Raw genomic sequence first — 10,715 nt, 5'->3', positions numbered from 1 at the left:
GAGTTATTTCATGAAAATTTCACTACCATGCGTGGTCACAAAAAAGAACAAGGAATTTCAATGGAATAATTACGTTTGTCACACACTAATGACACGTAAATGAAACAATAAGTACTGACCTATAATCATGTTCAACTTGTCATTGTTCAAGCACTCCATTTACTGGATTTATCTAATAAACAGTTTAAAGCAAATTGACTTAAATTAAAGATCCTTTTTTCTTTATCAACTTTTTCCCAATTTTTGCTATGTATGCCCGTGAACAATCTTAAGAAATATACTTCATTCAACGAAAAATCGTTAGAATATTTTTGGTACAGAATAAAGTTAACAAAGATCATTAACCAAAAACGTCTTGTGATCTGAATATTCTGATTGTTTTCGTATCTTTCTATAATATAATAAAAATTCAAACAAACTTTAGAATAATTAGACATTAGATGGAGCATAAAATCTTGTCGAATCTCGTGTCTTTTGGATGTCCATTTCCTAAGATTATTAAAAGAGATTGAAGGAAATTAAGGAGTCATAATAGCCTAATTTCAATTATTGGAATAATTATAATGAATATAAAATATCACAGGATTTTTTTTATTAAACAAAATTCCGTATGTTGCAAGGCAAGAATATTCTCCTAGTACCCATGGTTTTCAAATGCACCAGTCAAGATATTGTTTTTTTTTTCCTTCCTTTTTCTCTTGTTAATTTTACTCTATTGGTGTTTGATGTTTGGTATGAAGTAACATAAATTTTATAATTTTTTTATGAGGATATATATATGTTTCACCTTAGAATATATATGACTTGCACTAATAATATGATATGGAGAATGTGTCATAGTTTTTTGTTTAAGATTTATGTTTACATGTTGTTTAAAGTAAATGCGCGAATCTGGAATAGTAGGGTCTCAATGCTAATATCGGACATCGAATAAAAAATAAAAGGAAAAAGAAGTGACGTGAGACTTGAAACTTGAGCTTAAATAAGTAAGAATATTTAATGACTTAAAATGATAACGTATCATTTTCACGGTAGGTTAAAAATATCAATTTATTGGTCATATTAAGAAATAAAAATGCCTTAATGGGCAGACTATTCTTTTTTAGTTTGTGACCAATCAATAGCAGAAAAACCAGCATAAATCTTATTGAGTATCGATTATCCAAACTTATTTAAACCCGTGAAATAAGGACTTAATCCTTTCTATTCTGTTAAAAGATTTATTATGATTAATAAAAGTGTAATATCCAAAATATTTAGACACGGTGCACACATGTTTCAATTAAAATTTCCTTTCTTAAAAAAGAAGAAGAAAATACCGGTTCATTAAGACAAAAAAAGATAAAAAAAAAAGAGGGGAGTATTACTTTTGTATGTTAATTTAATAAAAAAAAGGGAAAAAAATAAATAAAATGAGTGCTGCCCCCATGCAGGATCGAACTACAGACCTTCAGTTTACAAGACTGACGCTCTACCACTGAGCTATAGGGGCATTTGTTGGAAAATATTTTCTAATTGTACAAAATATATATTGGTGGAGTTATTTGGGGAAAACAGTATTTGAAAGGAACAAAGTTTGAAAAACAAAGAAAAAAACATAAGCATGGACCATTACTTGGTATTCTAAAAGGCTTGTGCAAGCCCAACTCTTCAATACAATATCCTCATTTCTCATTAAGTCATAATCTCATTTCTCATTTGATCTTTTAATAATTTGGCTTTTGTTTTCAATTATTATTATATATATTTTTTTATTTCTTTTATGTTTTGTCTATGGATAATAATCTCATCTTCTTAACAAATTTTGAGTAGCTTGAAATTAAAATTTTAAATTGAAGTTTTGATGATTTTCCTTATTCATCGTGGAAGCAAAGAAAGTTGGAAAATAAAACTGACAAGTCATACCACCTTTTTGTGATAGTAATACATTAGAGTTTAAGTTCTATGCACGTATAAATAATTTTTACACAATCAGATCACTTATTAGGTAATCATAAGTGAATCTCTTAATAAACATTAGTTGATAATCTGATAAAAATGATAATTAACATGTTTTTATAGGTAAGAACTCGCGAATTGTGCAGTGAAATCTTAAACTGCAATGAATAATATTCAAAAGAAATCAAGAAAATGCGTGATGAATTTCATTATGTTGCTACTGATTGTTGCCACTGTTATTGTGCTCTCTGTTCTCATTTTTGAAGAAGTGATCATACACGCAATTATGAGTGATTTTATCCTGTAATTATATGGCTAAAAAATCATTAAATTTTTGCTGAGATATATTAGTTAAGATACTTCTCCAGTGATCATTCATGCAGTTATTCTTGTAGGTAAAATCCATTCAGCAGCTAGAAACTGGAATCAAGCACAATATCTTAATAATTCAAATTGAAGTCCAAATGGAGATACAAAGTTGTAAATTAAATTAAAGTCCACACACAATTAAATGATAAATATTGAGCAGTTTTAAGGGCCCAAAAAATTGCCCAGATTGATTGAATCCCAGCAGAATTATTGAAAGCTGAAATATGTTATTAAACTTGATACTCAAAAGAAAAGCATGTTTCTTCTACATTCTTGCCTTTGCAATCACCATATTTTCATTACCCAAGTTTGTTGCTCCTTCCCTTGTCCATTTTTCCTCAAATTGTTCCTCAGTCACCCCTGCAATTGCAAATTAAATAAACATTCTCTTTATTAATCATCTCTAGTAAAGATGTACACATACAGAATATTACACGACTACTTTAACTTATATACACTCCCAATATAAAAAACTATGTTACGCAGACTCTTCAAAATGATGTCGTAACCGTGTCGGGTCCTCCAAAAATACACTACTTTTGGTGGATCCGACACGCACCCAATAATTTTTTCGGAGAGTTCGGACAACATAGCTATCAATGCACTTTAACGTGTTATAGCGCGTGACCTGCCTTATTTTCCAGGTTAGCAATTCAGGTTTGCTGGATATGTAATTATTTTTTATGTGACATGTGATGGTGTTGAAGTTCAGAATATAGTACAGTAGTTAAACTCATAACACGAGCCGAAGGTCTATCGAAAACAGCCTCTCTACCTTCATAAAGTAGAGGTAAGGTCTGCGTACACATTACCCTTTTCATTGTGGGATTCTACTGGGTTTATTGTTGTTGTTGAAGTTAAACTCGTAACAATATATTTGTATAGTAATAATGTGAGTTTAGGGGAAGATGTTACCTTTGCCCATAGCAGCAGTAGAGGTGATGCCTCCTTGTACAGTCCTAAGAACTCTATCATAATAATTAGCACCAGACCATTTCTGATGTGCCAATGTATCAACTCCATGTTTCCTCTCCTCTCTTTGTATTTTCTCAACATATGCTAACATTCCTCTCCTAGCAAAATCCTTAGCAAATGTATCAACAATTAAAGCATCAGCATGAAAACCAGCCAATGTAATAAACTGCCAACAGTAACCTAACTTGGCGATTTTCGGAATAAAATCCATCATTTGAAAATCATTCATTCCTGATGCATCCCAATTAAATGAAGGTGACAAATTATAAGCCAACATTATTTCAGGCCGCACTGACTTAACTCCTCCAGAAAATTTTGTGCACTCAACCAAATCAGGACTAGCAGTTTCCATCCAGATAATGTCAGCGTGGTTCGCGAAAGCCCAGCCTCGAACAATAGCAGCCTCTACAGACCCTTTAAACCTATAAAACCCTTCTCTCGTTCTTGGCAAATCCCAATCAAAGAAAATATTAGAAAGGCCTAATCTTTCAGCAATTTCCCTGCCTTGTTCTAGTGAAAGACATTTTTCATAGCTTGAATAATGCATCCATTCATTCAATTTTCTTTCCTTTTCGGACCCCGATATGTTCATGTTATTTATTGTATCAATTACACATTCAGAAAATGTCTTAAGTTGTGCCACTGCTGTCCAATTATCCTCAATGACTTGAAGTTCTGGTCCTGTTTTGCCTGCAGCCATTGATTCAGATAAAATTGTGGCCAAACTCTTGCCTTTAAGATTTGGATTTGTTGCTCCTAAAATGAACTGGTGATCCCTTGTGTCAACATTGGTTTGGATCAAATTTGCTGCTACTGCATCAGTTCTTGCTACAAGAACTGTCTCCACTCCCATAATATCAAATTGCAGCCTTGCAGCCACTAACCTGTTAATAAAGGTAGCAAAATTAGCCCATTCATTTTACACAAATAGCCGGTCATATTGATTGTTTATTTTTTCTATCCATATACAAAGTTTATATTATTGATTATACATAATTATACGCAATACATAAATTATGCATATATTATACCTTCACCGGCTATTAGTTTAAACAGTTAGGTAGACGGCTATTTGGATTAATTCTTCTTTTAGTAACCTGTCCAAGTTTATACAGGTTGGGGTATGACCCATTTGTTGGCTTAACCCAGCAGGTCGAACCTCAAATGGTCTATCAAATGATTGGATCAAAACGTGTCAAAATAGTACTATAACCCTACAGGGTCAAAATGCAACCCAAATCCTACCATACAAAATCAAATTAGGAGATTGGGCATAGTGTAAATTTGGAAGAAATTAAAGCTAATAATTTAAGAAAAATACATTATTTTCCACTTCTTTTTTTTTTTTTTTCCAAAAGCAAATGAAAAAGGAAGAAAGGTTGGCTCATATTGGGCAATTTGGGTTATGACTAGTTACTTGACCAATCTTGACCCAATCCATTTTGATCATAGCAAACTTTGAAAATACTTTTTTCTTACCATATATGAAACCTTATTACCAAAAATGTGCATAGTTTCATATTTACCCGCCATGTTCACAGTTTTTCTACAATTATTATACCATTCATTAAATACTCATATTGTTAAAGCTTTTCGAAATGCCTCAAGGACATCTAATTCGCTGTACACGTGACTTCTTTCTTGATAAGAACAGTTAACTTTATTTATATCTTCATCACTTGTAAAATTAATTTCGAAAATCTACGAAATCATTAGTAATTTGCTTAATTATTAATACAGAAAATTATCTAAATATTATATATATATATATATATATATATATATATATATATATATATATATATATATATATATATATATATATATATCCCGCCTTGTCACTTCTCTATTTCTCAATCGCAAATTCTAGTAATATAAAGCAAATAAAAAGAGAGCAGCAATTTCACCATTGACAGCCATTAAAAAGTTTGAAAGCTTTGAATTCAAATTTGGGTTTTCAAAAAACATTATTTGTTTGGATTGGGTGTTGTTGAAAATAATCAGGAATATGGTTTGGAGTTTATATCTCAATTTTGAGGGGTTTTGGTGAAGATTAGACTTGGTTTTGACTGAATTTAAGATTGAAACTCAAAGAAGAAGACATATTACAGAAATTGTAGATAAATTGTAGATTATTTGTATTCTGATTGTAGATGCTTTATTTTCTGTTTTCACAAATAAAAAACGGCTAAAACTACTACAAATCTTCTAAAAAAACGCAATTATATCAAAAATCCCAAGTATGCTACAATTGAATGAGAATTGGGATATAAAAATTCAATGTATCCAGTTTGTAGATATTTTGTAGATAAATTGTAGATTATTTGTATTCTAATTGTAGATGCTTTGTTTTCTGTTTTCACAAATAAAAAACGACTAAAACTTCTATAAATCTTCTGCAAAAAACGCAATTATGTCGAAAATCCCAATTAAACTACAATCGAATGAGAATTGGAATATTAAAATTCAATATACCCAGTTTGTAGATATTTTGTAGATGAATTGTAAATTATTTGTATTCTGATTATAGATGCATTATTTTCAATTGTAGATGCATTTTTACATTCTTATGCCACACAGGAATTTTTACATTCTTCAATTGTTGTCAAGAAGATGTAGTTGATAATAAGGAAGTTCAGATTTTACAAAATTAATACTCTCCATCACATGGTTGTACGTAGCCCAATGGTGAGTCTTTGAGAAGAAAGCGAGACAAATGGAACAGACAGAAAGAGAAATAGCATGTCTTTTTAGAAGGAGCAGTTAAGATTGTTACAATAATATGGTTTTATCTGATCAAAGCTAGCTGATATAGGAGTTCTTAATATATATAGTAAGTGCAGGAAGGAAACATGAAGAAACCCTTCCTAAGATGTGTGCTTTAAGTTTCTGATAACCGGAGTAGATTTAATTTGTTTATGTGATTAACTGCAAAGATAGAGTTGACTGAGGCAGTTAAATTGATTGGTAAATTTTTACTTGGTAATTAAAAAAATGGATAGTTACCAAAAACAGAAGAAGAGATAATTGTTTATCTACTAAGGAAAGACAAAAAAACATTTACTTGTTCTAAAAAAAAATATTTTTATCTAGTTTTATCTCCTAACATCAATGTATATTTTCAAGCGAGACTAAGTTTTGGATATTGGTTCAAAATAATAACGGCCAGCATAACTTAATATGTTAACAAAAACAACTCAAGGTAAGGATGCTAGCTTTTTAGGTTAAAATACACTATGGTATAGAATTGATAATTTGGTATACTAAGTGTAATTAAGTCAAATCTTAAACATTGAGGGTAACAAGATTTCCTATGTGGCATAGGAATGTAAAAATTCCAAAAAAAAAACGATACTTATGACCTATTTATTGATTTGACCGATTTTACCTGCCCAAGTTTGACTAAACCCGCGCATTTACCATACTTACCTGTTAATATGTTCACTAACCGCAACAAGAACTTTGCCAGCCATATGACCACATTTCTTAGTCACGGATGACTGGTCCTCAATATGCACCCCAGCAGCGCCGCGCTCCACAAAAAGCTTGCAGAGTTTCACAGTGGCAGTGGCGCCGCCAAAACCAGTATCTCCATCAGCAATGATTGGCTTCAAGTAATCGATAAACGGAGTTCTAGCTCTCTCTTCTCTGCTCATGCTCATTCTTGCCTCCCTTTGTTTTCTATCATGGTATTGTTGAGCCATGAAGAGATGTTCAACTTTGTTAGGGACAGTGTCATAAGGATAATCAGCAAGGTCTGGACCTGGATAGAGGTAGCAAAACTTAAAGCATGAGAATAAAGATGACTGTTACATTTTTCTTTAAAAAAGGAAATTAAGTTCTATAGTTACTAATTTAGACTTGAGAAGCAAAAATATTAAACTACAAATATGTTGGTCAAGTATTGTAACAAATATATATGTCATGTTTGCTATCCTTCACATGTCACCTTGTCTTCCTTCTTCAAATCTTTGTTTCTTCTTTTTACAATTTCTTAATGCTTTGTTTGAGGGCGAGCCTTAAAGTAATGATAAAGTTGTCGCCGTGTGTACCAATTTATGTGCCTAAATTCGAATTGAAACTTCTTAATTTTGACCGTCAACTCGGATACAGAATATTTTTTATATTTTTTGTAATAGAATTTACATATTTAAAAACTACGCAAACCATACTACAAGTCACAATAATTAACAATTTAAAATATTTAAAAGGAAAATGAATAAATCTCCATTAAAAGAACACTCGTTTGACTTTGAAATCTGAACGTCGCCACATAAATTGAGATAGAAAGAGAAGAAGATTCGTATATTACCTGGTTCATTGGTGGAGGTGTGAGTAGAGGAACACTGCCAACCAGAAACATAAATAGAGTCCAAATGTTTGGCCATCATAGTGACTTGAACAGGGTCAAGTGCACCAAATGTTCTTGATGCTGTGCCATTTGCTTGGTGAGTTTTGAGTGTAGTCCACAGCTTTTTTGCCAACTCATTTGATGCATAATTTTGCCTCAAGTTGCCCCTCAGTGCCACCACATCCCTAGCTGAATATGGTCTCTTGGTTAGCTTGAACCTCTCTGTGTTCCACCATGCTTGTACCTCTGCTACTTCTGCTTCAAACCTCCCTTCTTCTTCCATTATCTATACATGCAAAATTAAATAAAGAAAGTTTAACTTCTATATTCTTATAATGTAAAAAAATACTTAGACGACCAGATTACCTAAAAGATAACTATAAACGACCAGATTACCTAAAAAAATAACTATATACAAAGGCAAACCAAGAATTTAAACTTAATGGATTCAATTTAAGATTATGAGTTCAAAAATTGATATTTGATAAAAATTGAGTGATTTTTGTACATCTGCATTTATATTTCATGTTAAGAATACTGCATTCAATTGAATCCATTTTACAAAGACTGCATCCGCCTCTGATGCCATGTAGCTGTTCATAAAAAATGAGATTAATAACTTAAATAATAAGGCACGTTACTAATGACAACAAATTAAAATATTTTAATAGTGTAAAAACTTTTTATACCAGATTATTTAAAAGATTATCATATATAATAGGCAGATTAAGAATTTAAACTGGATGGATTCAATTTAATAAAAATTTAATGATTTTTGCTACACTTATATTTATGTTTCATGTCGAAAATACTATGTTCAATTAAATTTATTTTACAAAAATTGCATCCGCCTCTGATGACATGTAACTGTTCATAAAAATGACATGTAACTGTTCAAAAAAAAAGTGAGATTGATAACTTAAATAATAATGCACGTTACTAATGACAACATATTAAAATATATTAATAGTGTAAAAATTGTTTATACCATTAGTAGTAAATCCAAACAAAATTGGGTAAGTAATAAAGCAAAGAAGGAATAGTAAAATAGAACAATAATGTTAAAAAGAACAGAATTTCTCTTAGTGGTGTATCTTACCATTGAAGGGACTGAGTAAGATGCAGCCATGGCTAGAACTTTATGTTTTCTAGTTTGTGAATACAAATGTGGATACAATTGCTAGGAAGAATTGCTAATGAAATGGTCAAGGCAAGGGACTCTATTTATAATAGTAAGAAGAGTGATCATATACCTTAAAATTGATGCCAAAATAAGAGATAAGACAGGAAGAAAATACAATAAATTTCCACATCATTTTTCCAATTAATTTAGATCTTATCTTTTTATTTATTGTCATGAAGATAAAATTGAAGCTGGCTAAAAGGTGTAGAGATCGAGGTGATGGTTGGAGGTTCTCCTCCCTTTACACATTTTGTTTCTGCAAATTGCAACCATATTTTGTCCGTTTCCTTTTCTGATAACCTCACTCTTTATAATTGTGTTTTTTATTTCTCTCATTATTTATAATTGTAACTACTTGTGTTTTTCTTTCTAGACTAGATTTCTTCCTGCTGCTCCATGCCTCATTTTCCTTTTCAATCATATTTATAAACACCAAAATTCTATAGTTGTAATCGTAAAAGTTCGTTTGAAAAGTATTTCAAATGAATAATTTTTAATTACAAACTTTTTGCATATTTTTTCAAGTGAAATTTATGTCAACCATCAAGAGATGTAGTGGAATGAATGGGATCTTTCACTATTTACTAGATGTTACGCGTTCGAGCTCTGAGAATAAAAAATCCATGTAAAAAGCGTTTCTATTTTTAATGAACTTTACGCTACATGAATCTAAAATGATCGGACTAATGAATACCAAATACCAAATGGTAGACTACTTGTGTTTTTCTTTCTAGACTAGATTTCTTCCTGCTGCTCCATGCCTCATTTTCCTTTTCAATCATATTTATAAACACCAAAATTCTATAGTTGTAATCGTAAAAGTTCGTTTGAAAAGTATTTCAAATGAATAATTTTTAATTACAAACTTTTTGCATATTTTTTTAAGTGAAATTTATGTCAACCATCAAGAGATGTAGTGGAATGAATGGGATCTTTCACTATTTACTAGATATTACGCGTTCGAGCTCTGAGAATAAAAAATCCATGTAAAGAGCGTTTCTATTTTTAATGAACTTTACGCTACATGAATCTAAAATGATCGGACTAATGAATACCAAACACCAAATGGTTATAGCTAAAAACTTTATCACAAATATAACTTTAACTTTCAAAACTTTCTTTTGAATTTCAACTTAAAATCCTTTTTCTTCTTTATTTCGATTTCAACCACTATATTATTGACACCTGAAAAGTTCAATTATCCAGAAAAACGAACGGCTTCGCTGCCTGGTAGCAGGTGGCTAATTGCGCGCCCAACATTTGTGTGCCGGTTAAATGGGGTGGCGCAATAGGTGGCACTCAGTGCTGTGTCAAATGATGAAACAGATAAGGTTTTGTTAAAACTAAAAATATAGAAATTTACTAGAAAGATACATTGGTTTACAGTTTTAGGAAATACCAAACTTAGTTAAAAGAATTTTGGCATAATTTCCAAATTATCTATTTATTTACATATTTTCCAGATTATCTATTTATGTACTTGGTAAAGTATGGGGAATAGTTAAAAAAAAGGGGGGGCGGGGGGCTAGAAAATTGAGCTAATACTCAAGGAAAAGTTAAGATATTTGAGAGTTAAACTAATTGATTTTGATTTCGGGGCAGATTTTCAAATGTTATAATCTTCTTAAGTCTGAGCAATTAGAATTAAACCACATATTTAATGGAGTTATTAAGAATGAAAAACTACAAAACTGATTAGGCCAATAGGAGCCCTCTCAAAAATAATTAAGAACGACTGTTTGTTTATGTTTGAATTGATATGAAAAGAAGAAGAAGATGGTATTAAATTAAGAAAATAGTTAAAGAAATTTTTCTTTTTCTTTTTTTTTTGAGTTGGTCCAGGTCCAACGGGCCACATTGACGTGTTAGAATCAGGCCCTTAATGGCATAAGAGGGGCC

General features: G+C 31.2%; 1 protein-coding gene and 1 non-coding gene across 2 annotated transcripts; both read right to left on the bottom strand.

The window, feature by feature from the left end:
• Nucleotides 1–1,420: 1,420 nt before the first annotated feature.
• TRNAT-UGU (transfer RNA threonine (anticodon UGU)) lies at nucleotides 1,421–1,492 on the bottom strand. The gene has a single exon. It is a non-coding gene; the product is annotated as a tRNA-Thr (tRNA).
• A 1,022-nt stretch (nucleotides 1,493–2,514) lies between these two features.
• LOC107828227 (isocitrate lyase-like) lies at nucleotides 2,515–8,882 on the bottom strand. The gene is made up of 5 exons (XM_016655510.2): nucleotides 8,733–8,882; nucleotides 7,595–7,919; nucleotides 6,712–7,045; nucleotides 3,223–4,166; nucleotides 2,515–2,667 (listed from the first exon to the last, which is right to left on the bottom strand). Exons 1-5 carry the CDS (start codon nucleotides 8,760–8,762, stop codon nucleotides 2,573–2,575), a joined length of 1,728 nt encoding a protein of 575 aa, XP_016510996.1. The 5' UTR covers nucleotides 8,763–8,882; the 3' UTR covers nucleotides 2,515–2,572.
• Nucleotides 8,883–10,715: the final 1,833 nt, after the last annotated feature.

The sequence above is a fragment of the Nicotiana tabacum genome, chromosome 8 (assembly GCF_000715075.1).
Source record: "Nicotiana tabacum cultivar K326 chromosome 8, ASM71507v2, whole genome shotgun sequence".
In the NCBI taxonomy this organism is placed as follows: Eukaryota; Viridiplantae; Streptophyta; class Magnoliopsida; order Solanales; family Solanaceae; genus Nicotiana; species Nicotiana tabacum.
The sequence above is the reverse complement of the archived record's forward strand: the minus strand, read 5'-3'. Positions and strand labels throughout refer to the sequence as shown.

What these genes read in the sequence shown, in the direction of transcription:
- LOC107828227 (XM_016655510.2), bottom strand. Translation starts at nt 8,762, where the DNA reads ATGGCTGCATCTTACTCAGTCCCTTCAATG. An exon ending in CTTACTCAGTCCCTTCAATG is followed by an intron (nt 7,920 to 8,732) that starts GTAAGATACACC and finishes TTGCATGTATAG; the next exon opens with ATAATGGAAGAAGAAGGGAG. An exon ending in CACCTCCACCAATGAACCAG is followed by an intron (nt 7,046 to 7,594) that starts GTAATATACGAA and finishes ACCTCTATCCAG; the next exon opens with GTCCAGACCTTGCTGATTAT.